At 49.6% G+C, this 20,341-nt stretch overlaps 1 protein-coding gene and 1 pseudogene across 2 annotated transcripts in view; both read right to left on the minus strand.

The window, feature by feature from the left end:
* Positions 1–20,341, minus strand: part of MAP2K3 (mitogen-activated protein kinase kinase 3) — a 37,603-nt gene that overhangs the window by 9,222 nt on the left and 8,040 nt on the right. The window contains exons 1-4 of one of the 2 annotated variants that reach the window (XM_066640540.1): positions 10,458–10,836; positions 1,012–1,041; positions 586–649; positions 1–46 (exon numbers count right to left, since the gene is read on the minus strand). The exon at positions 1–46 is cut by the window's left edge and continues 3 nt beyond it. In XM_066640540.1, the coding sequence (XP_066496637.1) occupies positions 1–46; positions 586–649; positions 1,012–1,041; positions 10,458–10,473 (156 nt within the window). In that variant the 5' untranslated portion in view covers positions 10,474–10,836. Of the gene's footprint in view, positions 47–585; positions 650–1,011; positions 1,042–10,457; positions 10,837–20,341 lie in introns of those variants that run through there. The other variant, XM_066640541.1, reaches the window with a different exon arrangement.
* Positions 17,210–17,329, minus strand: LOC136633808 (5S ribosomal RNA; annotated as a pseudogene).

Here is a 20,341-nt window from a genome sequence, read left to right on the forward strand (position 1 = left end):
CTCACCGATGGTAATAAATGTTCTGGAATCCAAATTCCTCGGAGGTCTGCAAGGCAAGACAGAACAAAGTGATGGCTCGCACATTTATGTTACTCTGTGTTTCACGAGCGTGCAAGGTTCAAAAGCACCCCACAAGTGGCAAAGCTCCTCTCTGCTACAGACTCGGAGCTGTGGCTCAGACCCAGGTAAATTTGAGAACCACTGCACTAAGTGTCCAGTCCTTTATTATTTTTTAAATACTATTTTATTTCTGCTGTGTTTATCACAGCTAATTACAGACGGGCTCTCCTTCCAACCACATCATTTTTTGCTTATTTGTCATCACTCTGCTGAGCTGTTCTGTTCAATTGTTCAATCCTGTCACAGGTGTTATTTTCAAGCTACTCTTACAACAACCCAGTGAAGTGAGAACTTTATACCCATATTGCAGATGAGGAAAACTGGGGCTGGGAGGGAATGGTTTGCCTGAGGCCAACCAGGAGAGGTAGAGTTCTCACATTGCACACTGCTTGGATTGTATTCCTTGGCTTGCCCCAGCTGCAGAAAGGTTAAAGATTTGTAAAGTGGGAAGAGGGGATTTCTTACGTTGGGGGGACGGGAGGCAGCCTGTTGGCCGAAGGCACCCTCAAGTTGGGCGGTCTTTTTTTCCCTAGAAGAAAAACAGCAAATGTATTAAAAGATGCAAGAGAATCTGGGCATGCCACAAGACAGGTCCAGTCTCCCACTCCTTTGCCAGGGGTGATTCCTCAAAAGCTGGAGGCACCCAAAGCTGCTAGAGAAATCCCAGAATTTCAGTGTCAGTGCTGGAAAGGATTCTTGGAAGAGTGTTGGGAAGCTCAAACGACTGGTAGCGAAAGCTCCAAGGCCCTGAAGACAGGAAGCACTGTTTCCAGAGGAGCTCCACACCTCAGTTTTATCAAGCCAAAGACCCAGGTCAAACTTCAAGAGCATCGGCAACTAATTCCAATGTAAAAGGAAAAGGTGCAAAGAGAAAAAAAAAAATCAATGTACCTTTGCGCTTTTCCAAGGATCTTTTAGGATCTACAAAAAAAAGGGGGGGGGGAGAAAAAGACACACAGGATTAAATGTCAGTATGATTCGTCAAACCCAAAGAAGACTCAATTCTGGTCATACCTCCAACCTCTGATTGAAAACCTGTCGCTTACAGAATTCTGCAACCAAGCTAAAATAAAATAAAAACTTGTGAAGATAACACAGTGCAACTCTCAACACAGAAGGATAACCTCTAGCCAGGACCTTCTGAAATTCAGGCTGGTAAACTGAGCAAAAATTAGTCCAGCTACAGATTAGAGTCTAGACTGCCCACCCTTTTTTTCCTCTTTGGGGTCAGAGCTGGGTACATTCCACAACAGCAAATGTCATTGTTAGGTGTAGAACTCACCATCCTCAGAACATGAACTTTTCTTCTTGCCTTAAGCAAGTTTCTAGTCCTTAAGCCTGCAAAGATTGACAGGTGCTCCCCTGAATGCACACGCATGGCTATTTATGCACATGTGGTATCCCTGCATGTGGGAATCTAAGCAGGGGCTTTGTATAATCTTCCTGGATGCAAGAATAACCTGATTTCAACCCTACTCGGGTCCTTTCACGTGCATCCACGCTGATTCACGATGTATTTATATTTGGCCACAGTCAATTCCTGCCCCCTCCTCCCAAACAGGGAACCAGCCCTGGGTTTGTACCATTTTGGACTCTGACCACTAGAGGTCATTGCAACTCTAGAGTTGCCCCCAAGACAGCAGCGGCCAGACCCTCTGAGATTTCCGGGGGCTGCTTCCAACTTGGGTAATGGGTTATTACTGCTACCACAGGGTAACTGCAGAGAGGATGTGGGACACCCCTTTAGTCCAAGGGGGACATGGTTTCCACTGACTTAAGCATTCTGGAGGAGACTATTAAGTCCTTCTGCATTTCTGTGCAGAGGTCTCTGCCCTGAGGGGCTTACAATCTAGAAACTGACACAAGAGAGATAACAGAGGGAGGGGAGCCAGGGTAAACAGGAGAAGCAAATGCCATTGTTTCAGTTATATGTATGTAGTTTAATGGGGAAGAGTTGCCGCTATTACTTGATTAATTTATATCTTACTTAAAAATATTAATGTAGTTTACAATGAATGTATACCAATAAAAACACCCACCAAATTTATAACCAAGTCAGACCCTTGATCTATTTACAAATGTACACAGATAACATTTAAAGTTGCACGCACATTTAGATACACTGAAAGAGTGTTTATAAAAATAAACATATTTGGGGAAGGGGCTATAGCTAAGTGGTAGAGTCCCTGCTTTGCAGGCAGAAAGGACAAGCTTCAATCTCTAGCATCCCTAGGCAGAGCTAGGCAGTACCCCTGTCCGAAACCCTGGAGGGCTGCTGCCAGTCTGTGTTGGCACGGCTGACTTGCATGGACCAAAAGGTCTGACTCAACCAACAGGGGCTGCATGTCGTCATCATTACAAAATTTTGTGCTGGGGACGAATCATGGCTTGGCAACAGAACGGCTGGTGATGAAGTCTCGCTTGTTTTGCTCGCACAACGCTGAACAATCCAACCCCACAAAACTATCTTTTGGGGGTGCCGCAAACCTGACCAGATAAACAGGACAAGGGACACAGAGCTCTGCAGTTTTCCAACAAGTCAAGATTCCCATACAATAGACCAGCGTTTGTCAAACTGTGGGCCGGGACCCAATTTCTGGTGGGTCCCGCAGAGCCTCCAGTGAAAACATGGATGATGGAAAGATCAGATAGCTAATTGCTTCCAGCCCTGAGGCTATTCCAAAATCAGATACATAAGAACATACAGTAGCTGCTAAGTGCCCTGCAAGGAACTAAGCTCCTGCTGTTTGCAAGTATGTGTAAATACAGGGAGATCACTACCCGAGTGTCTTTTCTTCTGGTGTGTTCCCCCCCCCGCCAGTCCATCAATGGCAGGCGGGGGGGGCAGGAGAAAGCTGGGTCACAGAACTAAGCCCTCAAGCCCTGAGACTATTCATTAAGGCTGCCTCGTTATGAGAAATGGATTGAGGTTTTTTTTTGCAAACAAATAGATAAAATATTACTTGCAAATAAATGTATTATTCCTTTCTAGATCACCTTCTTTTACAGTCTCATAAAGCTAGGGGGTGGGTCCCCATAGAGTGTCATTTTAAAAAGTGGGTCCGGGTGCTAAAAAGGTTTGAGAACTAGACAAAGACTTCCAGAGACCTGATTCTAGATTCTGCCAGAGTTCCTCAGAGCAGGTTAAAGAATATGACAGGGAAGTAAATGTGCATTTTTCAACCTGGCATCAAGTCGACGAGGACAGGATAGAATCCTGCTTGGTCTTGGAATGCTGAAGGGCAGAACGTACACCCTTAGCTATGAAAAGACTTACAGGGCACGATACCAGACGGACCAGCCTTGCCAGTAGTCATGCTGGGTGACTAATGGGCTACTCACCCAGGCAAGTCAGTCCACAGCAAAGCCCAGCCCATGGCAGCTTCCAGCTGAGTCAGGTTTTTTGGGGGGAGGGGGGATGCAGGGGTTTCACCCCATGGCTAACCTATATTAAACCTCTCCCCTCCGTCTTGTGAAGAGCCCTTTGCTAACCTGATGGTGCAGGCGCTGAAGCTCATATCCCAGCTTTTGGATTCTGAACAGTCTTCAAGGACAGCCCTACGTGCCTTTTCTTGCTGCTGCCTACCTTTTCGCTTCTTTATCTTTTTCGACTGTGAGCCCTTTCGGGACAGGGGTATGCATTTGATTTTCTCTGCTAATTTGTGAACTTTTTTTGTTGAAAAGCAGCACATTAATTAATTAATTAATTAATTAATTAATTAATTAATTAATTAATTAAGTTTATGGAGGAGACTACTGACAGTCCTGGAATGCTGAACTTTTTTTTGTTGAAAAGCAGCACATTAATTAATTAATTAATTAATTAATTAATTAAAATAATAATAATAATAATAATAATAATAATAATAATAATAATAATAATAATAATAATAATAATAACAACGTTCATGGAGGAGACTACTGACAGTCCTGGAATGCTGAAAGCATTGCTCTTTCACAGACACTTTCAATTCTCCACAATCATGAGGACTAGGAGCATACACTAAAGCAAAGTCTGGTTTTTCAGGGTTCCAGACTCAGGGCTGGAATGACGGAGAGGCTAAGAGACAAACTGCCTAAGCCTAGGCATGTCTACTCAGAAGTAAGTCCCCTTGTGTTCCATGAGATTTACTCCCAGGAAAGTGTGGAGAGGACTGCAGCCAGAGTTGTAAATCAGGACTTCCCTGGTTAAATCTTGCCTCTGTCTTGAATTCGCTTGTAGGCCTTGGGCAAGCGGCCCCCTGTCAGCCTCAGTTTTCCCATCTGCAATATGGGGATAATAATACCTCACAGACAAAGATGCACACTCAGAAAGGCGCTAGGCAAGTGACAAGGGGGACTAGGACTCCCCGGCAAAGTGCAAAGTGCACAACCCCATCCCGCTCACTTTTGCAGCTCCAAAACAAAACTGACCGCCTTGAAGCCCTTGCACACAAGTCCCAAGTATCCCCCCTGCAGTGTATCTCCCCTGCACCCTTGCAACACTCCCAAGATGAAAAGGAGGGGTTGGGACGCATGTGCGCATTGCAATCTCCACCTTCCTGACCGAGAAGCATCCTGAACACCTCCAGCGAGGAGCAGGCATGGAAAGATGCACGTCTAGTGACCTGCTCCCAGCCCAACGGGCTTGGCTGGAAAGTCCACCTTTCGCTTGGCAGCCCGTCAGCGCCGCAGTGGCGACGGTATCGGGCTGCTTTTACCGCCCGCAGCGCTCCCCTTCTCCTGTACCCATCCCCACAGGGCTTCCAACTGGGTAAAGGAAAAGCTATAAATAGCACAGGGCGGTTTGCACTCGGCTGACACTTCTGCGAATACTTGCGTGAGCAAGCAAAGGGTGACAGGCAGAAAAGGAACCAAAAAAAATTCCAGCAGGTCCAAAATTCCCCCTCCAACAGCAACTGCGCATGCATCAGGTGCCAAAACTACTAAAGCAACTAAGCAGGCTGGCTAAGAATCGGGGAGCCAAGGCAGGCTGTGTTCTCACCCAGCCAATCCACAGAGCACGACATGCAGAGCTTTCCTTTTTGCCTTTAACCCCCCCCCCCCAGCAGAATACTTTGGTGGGCCAAGGACACAGTCACGATGCTCCATGTGTCTGCAAGGACCCACTCACCTTGACCACAGACCATGCCACTCTGGAAACAAGCCTTTGCAAAGACTTACTAGCCTGCAAACTGTGCGCCGCGGTGAACTCACAGGAGCACTGCAAGACGACCCTGTTGGCCTCTTCTTCCCAGTTCTCCTGGGCGCTACCATCTTGGACCACACAAAGTCTCACGCGATCCACGATGGCGGTGCCCAGGATTGCTGGGAAGAAGAGGCTGCCGTGAAAGGTGGGCACCACAACCACAGTAAGTTCGGGAACCGCTGCGCCATACGGGCCAATGTTAGCCGTTTGTAGCATACAAAGGTGTGCATAAACATGCACTCACAGCTCGCCTAACAGTTTTGCTCCCTGGTTGTCTGGAAGCGATTACAAGCCTGAAGTTGACTCACAAACCCACCTAGCGGGTCCCGACCACTGGCTGGGCTAAAGAAAGCTAACAATTCTTAGAACGCTGCCATACTGAGTCAGACCACCATCAACTCCGGCTGGCAGAAGTGGCTCTCTTATGATTTCAGACAGGAGATTTTCTTCAGTTCTATGGGGAGGTGCCAGATATTGAACCCAGGACCTGCTGCATGTATAGCAGAGGCTCTGCCTCTCACCTGCACATCAAAACAACAGCAACAAAAAGAGGGTTTTGCCTCTCAAGGTTGAACATTTTATTGCAGGCCCTGCTGATTAAATAAGCTGCACTCTTAGCAAGACAAAATGCTACCTAGATTCGGTGGCATGTCAGCAGACCTCATGCCTGTCACCTCCAAGGGAAGAAGTCAAAAGCAACCCTGGTACTTTCATTTCACAGCATCCCAGTGGTGCAGTACAACTAACAAGCACACTTTTTTTTTTTAAAGTGGGGGGGGCCAGAGGGAATGACATGCAGCCTTGCAAACATATCCAGACATGCAAATCCACAAGCCCGTTGACCCACAAATCACTACTAGAGAAAGGCCTATGGCCAGCAGTTTTCAGCCTTTCCCATCTCAGGGCACACTGAGAAGGTGCTAAAATTGACAAGGCACACTGCTGCGTTGGGGGGGCTGACATTCCCCATTGGCTCTATTAATAAATGACCCCCCCCCCAAAAAAAAACTCCTGCAGCACACCTGTGGATCATTCGTGACACACTGGTTAAATACCACTGGCCTAGACAGACAGACAGACTTTAAATCATCCTCTTTATTGTGCTTCTGGTATTTTAATTTGCACAGTGTGTTTTCATAGCACCCCTGCAAACTGGGTAAGAGGCGCTTTTTAAGTGGGTGCTCCTCCTTTTAGTAGGGGGAGAGTAACTGGCCCATCTCACCCCTGCAGTGTCTTTTCTAGTGGTGGTCTGCTGGTGTTTTGCATCTTTTAGGGTGCAATCCTAACCCCTTATGCCAGTGCTTTCCAGCACTGATATAATGCAGCACTGAGGTAAGGGAACAAACATTCCCTTACTTTAAGGAGTGACACCCAACTGCAGGATGCAGCACACGTCCCATTGGCGCCGCTATGCCAGTGCTGGAAAGCACTGACATAAGGGGTTAGGATTGCGCCCTTAGATTGTAAGCCCTTTTTGGACAGGGAGCCTTCAGTTATTTGATTTTCTCTGTAAACCGCTTTGTGAGCTTTTCATTGAAAAGCGGTATATAAATACTGTTAATAATAATAACAATAGTTTTGCTTCTGAGTCTTCTAATGCAGTATTTCTCAAACTGGGGGTTGGGACCCACTAGATGGGTTGTGAACCAGTCTCAGGTGGGTTCCCATTCATTTCAAAGCCTGGAAGCTACCACAGCATGTGCCTGCATTTGGGAAAACGTCAGAGATCTGTACTTTTAACTGGCTACTACGTATATGTTTTGAACAATGATAGTCAATGGAGCTCATTCCCCTGTAGGTGTGGACAGGATTTCAGCCTTTGAGATGTTTGGGGAATTTATTTTTTTTAAGCAGACCAGCAACTCTTTGGGAAGGTTAGGAGGGGTTCTTCTTTATTTTAAATAAATTTTTAAAACGATACTTATTGTAAACTTTTAATTTACTTACTTTATTTATTTAAAATATTTATACCCTGCAGATGCCCAATTAATTAATTGATTTGATTTTGTCATATGGGGGGGGGGTGTTAAAATTTCTCCTGCTTGATTATGCCCCTTCCAATCATGACATCACTTCTGGTGGGTCCAGGGTGCTACAAAGTTTGAGAACCACTGTTCTAATGGTTTGCATGCAAAATTAAAATACAGAGAGAGAGACAGAGAGAGAGAGGCCCTCCACAAGCACTTTCCCAGTCAACCAGGACAGTAGGGTTCAGGCTTTTGTGTTTTGCATCCAGGGCTCCCCTGTTCGGTCCATCTCAAGGTAGGCCAGAAAAAGGCTCCATCTGGGACCCTGGACAGCAGCAGCCAATCAGTTGACAGATGGACCTCAAAATGAGGCAGCTTCCCATGTTCTCAATGGCAATGAGCAGAACTGCCAGAGCACTTGCGGCAAGTCTCAGAACTAAATATTTAAGAGCTGGTATCAAAATGTGCAGATATCTGCTGAACAGTACATTCTTCCCAACCCCTAGGTTTTACACATGCGCACACAAGCATCACACACACCAGATATCTGGGGAAAACCCAAGCCAACATCCACCTGGATTTTCCCAGCCTTCCTGACATTGACTTTCAGAATATTACAGAGCCAATCCGTCTTTCAGTTTTAAAAAGTTTCGCTTTTTATGCAACACTACAGAAGATGGAAGGGGGGGGGGACACTGGAAAAAGCTTCCAGGCCACAGACCACCTTTGCGATGTGGTGGGCAAAAGGCGTCAATCACAAGACACACACACAAAGTATCTCTCGCATGATAGGAAATGTCAGCAGAGGGCCAGAGACATCTGCTCCCACACCGCATAGAGCATCAACGTGAGATTCTGGTTATCCAGTGATGTGGAGTGGCAAGGAGGACCGCAGGAACATTTTTATTTTTAAGGATAAAGATGGGAAATAAGAGCAACAGGGCACCACCCCAAGGCCTAACGTGGGCAACAAAATTCATGTTCACCCAGGAGATCAGGATTCAAACCCCAAGTAAGCAATGCTCTCTCAGTTCACTCTGCCTGACAGGGCTATTGCAAGGATGGGGGGGACGGACACATAGAGAAAGTATGTATGTTACTCACTGACAGCATTAGAAACATAATGTGGGAGGGGGACAGAAGGAACCAAGTGCATTGGGGAGACACCTCTGCACGTTTGCACTGTGCCAAGTTCCCTAACCAGGGAGAAGAGACGGTAGCATGGAGAGTCTCCCCCTCCCGTGTGCCAAAATTACTAGTTATGCAGCTGGACAAGGGAGAAACAGATGGGCTGTGGGGGGCAGAGGCTAAGGGGCGGTCACTAAGCACAGAGCCATGCACAAAATTCCAGCTCTCCAGATAGCCCGGCACCGATTTCTTATCCCTCTGCCCCAGGAGCTCACCATTACTGCATTCATCCAGGCTGTCACAGCAGCAGCTACTCCAACCCAAATGCGTAGCGGCAAGCTTGTGCGGTCAAGCACATGACTTCTGAGCCCACCGCCGCCACAAACGTCCTGGGTGCACTTAGGGAGATGACCATACAGTCCCTCTGTAATGCCAGCCTACCTCGCAGGGCTGTTGCAATAATGGACACCAAGCGTTCCAGACTCTTACATCACCACCCTGCCTAGAGTGCAGGGACAGATGGGGGGAGGGGACAAGTAAGGAACTGCACGCAGGGTAGCCGGGCATGATGTGTGGCACTGCACATTCATGTGCTCCGCAGGGAACGAGCAAGAAACATGCACGCCCCAGACACAGAGCACAAAAGTTCGGCCCCCCTTTGGGCTGTGGGCAGCTCTGCTCCTGCACCCCTTCCCACGTTCATCCAACCAGATGTTGTGCAAAACTTTTTTTTAAAAAACTTCTAAACTGTTCTCAACAAACCGTGAGAGCCGGAAACGGCAGGCTTGCCGGGAATTTCGCCTCAGACACCAGAGAGTCTGACCTCGTGCATGTCCTGAAGCCATGCCAAGGCTCACCCAGGGCCCTAGACTTGGGAGGGTGGGGGCACTGGATTTCTGTAGAGGATTTTGGGGGAGGGGGCTGTTGTTCCTCTTGCACAAAAACACACCCCTGGCCACCCTGCGTAGTGCGATGGCCTTAATCCTGGCAATAAGCAAGTGTTCCTTGAGGCATGTGAAGAGTGCATTTCTTCCACCCAGAAGCAAACAGCGCCCTGTCCAGGCATTGCGGCCTGCGCAATGGAAGTGACAGGAAGAGCTTTCGACTTCCCTGATCTCATGCTAGAGCTCTGCAGAACTCAAGCTGATGCTTTGCAGGGTTTTGCAAAACTGCAACCCCTGCGCAGGAGGGGCCAGGACGGGGGGGGGGGGTGTCAGAAGCAGCTTCCTGTCATGGTGCCCATTCCTGAAAGCCTCCTGCTGCAGGATCAATTGCCTTTTGTTTGCAGAAGTTGCAATGGGGGTGGTGGGGGGGGAAGAAGGAGGAGGAGAAGCCAGCAGGGAGAGACGAAAGAGCTCTTTTCCAAGTTGGAAAGCCTGGAGGCTGCAGGCAGACTCGACACCACCAGCACCCCCCAAGTGTGACCTGTCAACTCCCAGGCCAGGCTATAATCAGAACTTTCAGCTGCCTGCAAAGTGGGGGGAGAGGCTGCAGGGGCCAACGCAGCAGGCTAGCAGAGATCAGACCCTGCAAACAGCTTGTGCAAGGGGGAAGCCTGTGCGTTGCAGCAAGGCCAGGAAAGGGCTCCATACATGCATAAGAGCACATGCCATTCCCCCCCCCCCCCACGCAAAAAAAAAAACAAACTTTGTGCAGGGATCACGGACTTTTGCAAGCTCGGGGTCATCTTGCAACCAACCCCCCCTCCCCTCCGCACCAAGCTGCTCTGCAAACCCCCCTCCCCCCATCAGGAAAACACACACACACACAAACAAACCGTTGTGCAAAATCCTTCCAACTTGCAAAGAAAAAGCGCCCAAGCAGAACCACGTTTTTGGGGTGCAGCAGCCGGCGCCTAAGCAGGTCTACTCAAAAGTAAGTCCCATGACGGTCAATGGGGCTTGCTCCCAGGAAAGTGTGCACGCTCTGCAGCTGCCCTCTTGCAGAGGGCGTCCCGGGTGCAGCTGGCCTCGCGCGCTCCCCCAGCTCCCGGGGTGCTTTGGCACTTTGTAGCCAAGTGTCTCGAGACAAAGCAAGCGTGGCAACATCTCTACCTGGTTTCTTGTCCATGGTGGCTTCCCAGAAGTGAAAGAGCAGCGCACGGCACGCCTCGAAAAGGGCGGAGGAGGGGAGTGCAGTGCAGTGCAGGGGGGGTGTCTTGCAAAGGCACCAGCTTGTCCCGATCCAGCTGCCAAGCGACGCCTTACCGGTGCGCAGACCAGTGCATGCTCCCCGATCCTTGAGGACTAGCGCCTTGCCCCTCCGCTTTGCCCCCTCGCAGGCACCAGGAGCCAAGCTGGGGGAGATCAGGAGCCAGGCAGCTCCACTGGAGAGGGAGGGAGGAGATCAGCCTCTCTCTCTGCACAGCAGGCGTGCCTTCCAGGCGGCAGAGGAGGGGGCCCCCCTCCTGGGCGTCTCGGGTTTCACTTGAAATGCTGCACACTGGTGGGGGGGCGCGGGGGGGGCAGAGAACTGCAGCAGGGCAACAGTGACGTCCAACAGGAAACTGGAGAGCAGCCAGAAAGGGAGGGCGAGCCTGTGCTGCGGGCGGCCGCCAGGGGGCGCGCCTGGGGAGCACACCCTCCCCTGGCAGTGGCGTAGCTAGAGGGGAGGCAAAGCAGCTTTCCAAGGTTTTTTCAGAGCCGGGTCTTTCCCGGCCAGAGCTGGAGGTGGTGGCAGGACTCGAACCTGTGGCCGCCTGCATGCAAAAAAACTGCATGCAATCACCAAGTCTTCCCCCCCCCACCATCATCATCATCGCCAACCTCCTGTTGCTCCACCACGGAAGACGCCATCCAGCCCCTTTAAGTAGAGAAAAAGCAAGAAGGCACCAAAAATAAATGGAGACCATCACCTTTAAAAAAAATAAAAATAAAGTGTTGTTTTGTGTTGAACTGTAGCTATGGAACTGGTTTGGGAGGGGAGGGATTTTCCTCCTGGCAACAGGGGCTCACCTAGCCAGCTGACAGCGGCACGAATCCGGCTTTCCTTTCAGCAACCTGCGTCAGGAGTGAAACAGGAGCTCCCCTGGAACAGGGACAAGCCAGCTGCCAGGAGGGGAGGAATGGCAAGGCTACATGGGGGGGGGAAGCATGTATGGGGGGGAGAGACAGAAAAGGCTGCTTTGAAGTTAGACAAACATGCAGGAGTGGCGGATTTGGGCTGGGACAAAGAGCAGTTGTTGCAAGCAGTTCCACACACCCATGGTTGTGTGTCTCACACGTGTGACCCCGTGGCAGTGGCCATGCTTGGTTTGTCCAGGAGGCATCGAGGCAGGCCGCTAGCCTTGCTCCCAGCCCCTATCACCACAACAAACAAACAGAGGTAACACTGGTCCAGTTACAACACACACACACACACACACACACACAGCTAAGGCTTCAAGGCCCATTCCAGGGGGACAGCAGGACAGCCACAGCCCCTCCAGCTGCCAGCGCAAAACCAGGAGGAATATGGCTTGCTGGACTCCCCCAACACCGAGCACAGTTGTGTCTCCAGGAATTCTGCAAAGTGCATTTTCGCTCCAAAGGCCGAGTCCAAGGGTTGGCACTCCAGACAAGGTCTGCCGTTTCATTTCCTGTGGTTTATTCTGGCCTTTGCAGGCTGCCTTTCTGAATATGCACCTCGAGGGTCATAAAACAACGCGCAGCGAAAGCGCAGGACAAGAGAACATGTGGGATTCGAGCCGCAACGGAAGCTCTTCCGATGCAGGTCACCCGAGGCCACCAGAGGCCTTGCAAAACATAGTTGATAAGTGGTCTTCAGCCTTTTCAGTGCCATGATCCCAATCAATCAATCAATGGGATTGGGGACCCACCACCAATCCCGCTCCCCTCCTGGGACCCAATCTGGGTGAAGCAGGGAGCAGAACAAGCCCAGGAGGGAACAGGATTGGCGGACATCTCCTCTGTCGTATCCTAACCCTTTTACCTGGGCTAGGCAGGCTAGATCCAAGTAGCCCCATAGGGCAGGCTGGGGGCGTTACTCAAGGTGAGGGGAAAGGAGACCTCCAACCAACTAGCACTGAATACAGCACAGGCCACATGGCCTGGGTGTGCCAGCACTACTTAGGATTGGGCTGCCCATGTGGTTGGAGAACCTTTGACATTTTCTCTCCCTCCCCCCCCCCTTTCAAAAAGGGAATCAGTCCCGGGAACAATAGGGCAGGCTGTTCCTTCACCTTGAAGAAGGGAGAGAGGCTGAAGTCATCTCCCAAATATGCCCACAGTGACATGATCTTCAGCAGAGCCATATACATCGAGTGGGGCTCAGAGAACTTTGGGGCCAAGGTAACCACAAAATTCCTACATCATGAGGCCGTTCGGCTAATCCCCTTCTAATGGGACCCAGATGGTCCCGGATTTTTCCGTATACAGAGGCACTGAGGTTTACCAAGCTCAGCTGAACGGGAGGTCAGGCATCCCCCCCCCCCCAAACTGGCTCCATCAACATTTCTGCTGATCAGGGTTTTGGGGACTGTGATCTCAGAATCCTCTGGAAAAAAAATGTCTCCTACTCAGCAGAAGTTTTTCCAACTCATGCAAGACACACAAGGTGAGCTGGCACAATAAGCCCAGAATAACCACCAGCAGGAGGACAACAACAGAAGGAGAGAAACCAAGAGGGAGAGCAACAACTGAAGCTTCGGCAGATGTGGACAAAGTTTTGGGTGCTGGAGACTTGGGGTCTGTTTTACTTCCTGCAGAGAGACTCCATAATGCTTTTCTTGAGCAGTAGCATTTCCGCTTAGAGGGGCTGTGCATTCAACATAAGAAGAGCTACATAAGAACAGCCCTGCTGGATCAGGCCAAAGGCCAGCTTCCTGTATCTCACAGCGGCCCCCCAGATGCCTCTGGGAGCACACAAGACAACAATACTTCTGCAACCTGTGGTCACTCCAGTGCACCTGGCATTCTGAGGTCACCTAAAACCAGGACACCCATCATGGCTCGTAACCTGCGATGGACTTTTCCTCCATCAATCTGTCCAATTCTCCTTTAAAGGCATCTAGGCCAGGAGCCATCGCCACATCCTGTGGCAAGGAGTTCCACAGTGGAATTACGCACCAGGTAAAGAAATATTTCCAGTGGTTTGGATCCAAGGCCTCTCTCTAGTCCAGCCTCCTTGCCTGCACCCACTTCTGCAGCAGGGATAAACTAGCTCTCAAGAATCCAGAAATCCAGCCTCTTTACTGTACTTAATTTCCCCCCAAAATGGGGGGGGGGGTTTTAGAAACAAAGCAGATTTTTAACCCTTAAGCTGCAGAAATTGGCTTCGGCACAAGGGAGCCATGCTTGGCACCAGAAACTGTAGAAGCCAGAGAGGAAGTGAGAGAGGCTTTTGAACGGCTGGGGTGGTGCTGAATATGCATATAGTGGGTCAGACTATCTAAATCAGTCCCATCTACACTGGGAGTAGCTTTCCAGGGCTTCAAGCAAGGGCTTGTCCCAGCCCTCCCTGGAGACGGCTGCACCTGGGACCTTCTACCTGCCTGCCAAGCAGGTGCTGCTGCTCTGCTGAGCCAAGCCCCTTCCCCACTCCAGCTCACCCTGCACACACTCCCTGGTCCTGAAAAGGAAGCCATTCTCAGCCGTGGAAGGGGGGGGGGACCCACAGCAACTGTCAGGCAGGCAGGAGTGACTCAGCACCATCCTGCGAGACTCTGGCCTCCAGCCACAGCACCATTCTGGGACAAGGGCCTTCCCAGATTCTTCATGCATGGAAATAACACTCTGATCACAATGCAGAGGGCTGGGGGGGGGGCTGTAAGAGGAGAGCAAATGTCTTTCCTGACATTTGCAGGGAGGCACGAGAGGGGGAGTGAAGAAGGCACAAGATGAAAGAATGCTTCTCCGAAGCTTGTGTCTGTGTGTGTCTGTCCCACAAAGAGACAGAAAGGATTGGTACAGAAAGCTTCTGTCTGCTGAGTCAGACCATTGGTCCAGCTAGGGCAGATGGTTGACCTTGGTCAGCAGCATCTCTAAAGTCTCAGGCAGGAGCCTTCCCTGGTCCTTCCTGGAGACGGACCAGGGACTGAACTGGGAACCTCCTGCATGGACTCTACCGCTTGACCTACAGGCCCTTTCCCCACCACGAGGATTACAATTTGCTCTTCTACACAAAGCCGCCTTGAAGAAGCCTCAGCTGGTACTGACAATGATGCTGCTGGACTGTTGCTCAGTTTGTCCTAAAAGCTTCTCCAGCATTTGCCAATTTGTTTTGGAGCCCAGTTCAAACCACTGGCTCTAACCTTTACATTAAGTCAGGGTGGACAGGCTTCCATGCGTGCGGGATCCACTTTATTTTCTTTGTTTGAAAACTCAGGTCCCCAAAGAAACTTGTTGCCAGGTGCTCTGTGGCTTGCTGGTCCTCCAGAAGTCGTCTTCTGCACCACACCCCTCTTTCTTCTTAAATCCCAAAGGAGTTACTCTCCATCTGCCCCACCTCATCCACTCACTAGACTCTGGGGAAAATGTGGAGGAGAGGAGAGTGGTGGGCTAGAGTGTCAAGACACTCTAGACCACCACTCTCCTCCGCTCACTTCCTCATCCACTCTGTCCCCCCCCCCCTTTCCTCAAGGAAGAAATGATGGAATGGATGAGAAGAACACAACCTCCCTGTATAAAAATAATTCTATCTGTTGCGGGACTTTCCCAGACTTAAGTGGAAATCTCATTTTGCAGGTTTCCCCTTGCCCCTGCTATGCACAGACATGACTAAGCAGAAGCCATACTCTTTGATGGAAATGAAGAAATTCCCCCTAAGCAGGGTAGGTTGCCCTTACACAATAAAAACCCAGTTGGGTGAAGTTCCTGAAAACTGTGAATCAGCGTTTCTAGCCAAAGGATGCCCGAGAACTTCCAAGATGTCTCTGCCACATTTCACCTCTAAGTGAATTAAGAACACTACTGAACAGTTCAAATGGCACAAATAAGAACTTCTAAACATTGGGTTTGGGGTGCAAGCACACACTGAAGAGTCCCTCACTCACACACCCAATACACAAGGGGTGTCCTAGACACTGCCTCCTATACACCCAAGTCTCTGCTGGCCACAGCTTAAGAACATAAGAACATAAGAACAGCCCCACTGGATCCGGCCAGAGGCCCATCTAGTCCAGCTTCCTGTATCTCACAGCGGCCCACCAAATGCCCCAGGGAGCACACCAGATAACAAGAGACCTGCAAGGCCTCCTGGGAATTGTAGTTAAGAACATAAGAACAGCCCCGCTGGATCAGGCCACAGGCCCATCTAGTCCAGCTTCCTGTATCTCACAGTGGCCCACCCAATGCCCCAGGGAGCACACCAGATAACAAGAGACCTCATCCTGGTGCCCTCCCTTGCATCTGGCATTCTGACATAGCCCATTTCTAAAATCAGGAGGTTGCACATACACATCATGGCTTGTACCCCGTAATGGATTTTTCCTCCAGAAGGATTGGATTATGATTGGATTAAGGATTGGATTATGAGCAATCCAGAGAGCATTTAAACTAGGAATTTTTTTTAAAGAGGCATGTCATGTTGTTTCAGCCTGTGCTTCCTTTACATTAAGCCTATTCTGCCCAACGATGCATATACGCAAAGGGGGACAAATGTGTACACCTGCAAGCCAGGCAAAAATGGGTTAACTCAGTTTTCCGATTGAACTTTTGTTCTGATGAAATTCTGTTTACAACCCTGTTGCTAAAAATGAAGCTACTGCAACAGCTCACACCAGTTTCACTTACGGACCTTAATAGGATTCTTTGGTATAATAAATAGCCATAAACCGTTGTTGTAACCCCAACTTGCCACAATGTGGTTCTTAATAGCCACTCCCAAAGTGGATATTGGAAGAGAAATGGCTGGACTGACCTGCTGTTAGGGGCAAAACTTATAGACACGGACAAGCTTGCAGATTTCCAATAGGAAAATAGAGGGGGCACCATAAAAAGTCTTCAGGGGTTAAATGCATCTGTATCTCCTGAGTTAAGCACCTGCCTTCCCAATCATGAGTCGAAACTACCAGATCATTGAGAACCGTGCAGTGTTTTGCCCCCATATTCAAGCCCCCAGCGTGTTCCCATGGTTCCACGCCAGGACGTGGAGGCTGGGGTTCGAACCATCTCTAATGGGGCTGATGTCTCTTCACTGGTGCCAGAGAAATCCTGGGGAGAAGACAGATTGGAGAGCACCAGGTCTCCAAAGAGGAATGCCAGAGCAAAATAAACAAGAGTGGCCACGGAATGGTATGTACGGCAGTCAGTTGAGAGCGTCTGAAGATGAAAGAGGGGAAGGCATTCTTGGGCTCCTTCCCGCGTCATTGTTCAGAGCACAATTCAAGGAAAGGAAGCTCACTGTGAAAACCCAAACTCACAAGCACAGCCTTGCACATCCCAGGCAAGAGTCTCTGGCAGGCTTTAATGTCTGAGCAGAAAGGTGCTTGGAGCCCAAAGGATGCTGCTGGGTCAGGTCATTATTGCCTGCACTCTGTGGTGTACAAAGAGGGTGGCTGGGGGGGTACTCCCAAGTGCCAGGCTGCAGGGGGTGTCCAAGAGGCTGCCCCGAGATGGTGGTGGCAGCAGGGGTGACCCTGGTTGTAGCCACAGTTTGCCTAGTCCTGACTGCAGTTGTCCGCAAGAGAAGACTGTTTATTGGTGTGGTTATATATGAAGTTGCATATATATAAATATACTAACTTGGTTGGCAACCTTCAATCTCGAAAGACTATGGTATAAGCCTACAGCATCTGATATTCCCAGGCGGTCTCCCATCCAAGTACTAACCAGGCCTGACTCTGCTTAGCTTCCAAGATCATGGTATAAGCCTACAGCACCCGGTATTCCCAGGCGGTCTCCCATCCAAGTACTAACCAGGCCTGACCCTGCTTAGCTTCCAAGATCAGACGAGGTCGGGCATGTGCAGGGTAACAGTTGCTATATATACTAACTTAGAGTGTGTGTATGTGTGTGTCTATATAAAACAGTATAGAACATGTTCAATAAAAGAACATGTTCACTGCCTGTGCTTCTTCTTTGACGTTATTATTCATAATAAATAACACTCACAAATGTTCTGTAGCACCAAGCAAGGCCGCAGAAGCTGCAGCTATGAGCTTATTCCATACTATCCCATACTACTACAGCCTGCCCCCCAAACCAGGCCTCCAGCTATGAGCTCATTCCATAGCATCCCATCATACTCTAGCCTGCCCCCCCCCAAACCAGCCCACCAGCTACAGGCTTTTGGGCTTTCCATTTAGTCCAATAGTATTATTCATTCATTTGGATAGCGCCATCATTGCACATGGTGCGGAATGAAGGGACTAGGTCCTCGCCCCAAGGGGCTTACAATCCAGATAGACACATGGGAAACAATGAAGGAAAGGGAGAGGAACGGAAGCGAGGGAGGGGGAGAATGGGCAGTGAGGTCAGTTACTGGCACTGAAATATAGTATGTGCCTTTGTTATCCTAAATCCTGTCCCCTGGCGAAAGGGACGGTGATCTTTGCTTCCTTATTGTTTGAAGTGTTCACGAAACATTTCCAAAATGTGAAAAGCATCAGAACCCTCTGAGACAGTGAATTATTGGGGGGGAACGGGAACCAGGTGCTGTTCATCTGAAAATTAAACACATGGATTTCTCTTTCCAGAAAGAATCATGCTTTGGAAGAGGAAAGGGGGAAAGGCCACACACACAGACACAACCTCAGTGATAAGAGAACTCCACCCCCCCCCCCACTCAGATCCCATTCACAAGCAGCCACCCACACACCAGGTTCCTGCCACAGCAGCTGTCTGACATCCTCGCTTTTTATACTGTTGCTTTATTTGGTGTCTACGAAACCTTGGAACTTTTGGCCAATCGGGGAAGGGCGTCAACAGGAAGCGCAAGGCTGCTGAATTAAATGGGCAACTCCGGGCAGAAACAGAACGGTTTGACTCAAAGAAGGAGGTGGGGGCAGCCAGCCAGATCCAGGTACAGCCCCATCTGGAACCTCTGTGGGGAGCTCTTTTGCACAGAAGGTCCAAGTGTGTGACATGCACCACGAAGGCAAGAGACTGACATCAGAGAACGCAGTGTGCATAGAACACCCATTGCTTTCCAGGAATCCGAGGCCCTTTGTGGGGAAGTAGCCGGAGATAATATTTCTCAAGCCTTTTTTGAACTGCAGATGCGGCACGTGGGGTCACCAGCCACCCCACTGAGACTGCATGTTCACGGACATCCGGCTCCAGGCAAGCCACCTGCTTGGGCAGGGGGCGGAGTGGAAAGCTGACATGCGTCCCACCACTGCGCATGGCGTCACATAGAGAAAATGGATTGGACAGATGTTGGAGATGACTCTTAGCGGGACTGTGCGCGCACTAGGCTGAACGTGTGTGCGGGTTCAAATCCAAGCACTGGACCCCTCAGGTTAGCCCCCTAAAAGATTAGCCCCATGCAGATGTTTTTGTAATTATAGAGTCTCCACAGTTGCAAACGCTGTCAGGAGCCCACTGGCAAGGCCTGCCCCACTGACTAGGATTCCACAGCTGGCAGGTTTTGTTGGCACACTCCGCCAGAGACTCTCCACAATGACAAACTTGATTACATGTGTGTATAACGAAGTACGAACAGTTCTGAGGACAGATAACATGCAGGAGGTGACTGCATGCACATGGCGGAGCAGAGGATCAGAGCCCCAGCCAATGCCAACAGCCACTGTTCAGGTGTCGAGCTCTTTCCACACAATCTAGCAGCCTGGCATGGAGGGAGGAGGGAGATCAGTTCCATGTTTCAGAGCAGCATCTGTATTGACTGTATGCAAACACAAGGAGAACCCAGTAGGTTTGCCTGATCTTGTCTAATCTCAGAAGCTAAGCAGGGTCAGGCCTGGTTAGTACTTGGATGGGAGACCGCTTGGGAATACCGGGTGCTGTAGGCTTATACCATAGTCTTTCCATGCCCGATCTCGTCTGATCTCAGAAGCTAAGCAGGGTCAGGCCTGGTTAGTACTTGGATGGGAGACCGCCTGGGAATACCGGGTGCTGTAGGCTTATACCCTGATCTCGGAAGCTAAGCAGGGTCAGGCCTGGTTAGTACTTGGATGGGAGACCGCTTGGGAATACTGGGTGCTGTAGGCTTATACCATAGTCTTTCCATGCCCGATCTCGTCTGATCTCAGAAGCTAAGCAGGGTCAGGCCTGGTTAGTACTTGGATGGGAGACCGCCTGGGAATACCGGGTGCTGTAGGCTTATACCATAGTCTTTCCATGCCCGATCTCGTCTGATCTCGGAAGCTAAGCAGAGTCAGGCCTGGTTAGTACTTTGATGGGAGACTGCCTGGGAATACCGGGTGCTGTAGGCTTATACCATGATCTCGGAAGCTAAGCAGAGTCAGGCCTGGTTAGTACTTGGATGGGAGACCGCCTGGGAATATAGGGTGCTGTAGGCTTATACCATAGTCTTTCGAGACTGAAGGTTGCCAACCATTTTGACAAGCAAAGAAGTGTGCTTTATGCGCTTCTTCTTCTTCTTCTTCTTATTCTTATTATTATTATTAACAGTATTTATATACCGCTTTTCAACTAAAGTTCACAAAGCGGTTTACAGAGAAAAATCAAATAACTAATGGCTCTCTAAGGGAACCCAAAAGGGCTCACAATCTAAAAAATTAGAAGCCAAGCTTCTTGGCTTTCTTCCTCTTTTGTTGGAGAGTCTCACACCACAAGTTTTACTATGTCAACCACTTTGTGAACAACTCCTGTTGAAAAGTGGTATATAAATATTCCTAATAGTAATAGTAACATTTATGAAGGTCGATCCATAAAGGAGGGGAAAATTCACCTGCAAGCATCATGGAAATTTTTGAAATTGGAGCATTTCGGAATTAAATTCCACAGAACAGGATCATAATGCAAGACTTTGACAAACCCGAAAGGAGGCAGGCAAGACGGTTCCTGAACGGCTGAAC

This window comes from Tiliqua scincoides, chromosome 13 (genome assembly GCF_035046505.1).
Source record: "Tiliqua scincoides isolate rTilSci1 chromosome 13, rTilSci1.hap2, whole genome shotgun sequence".
NCBI lineage: Eukaryota > Metazoa > Chordata > Lepidosauria > Squamata > Scincidae > Tiliqua > Tiliqua scincoides.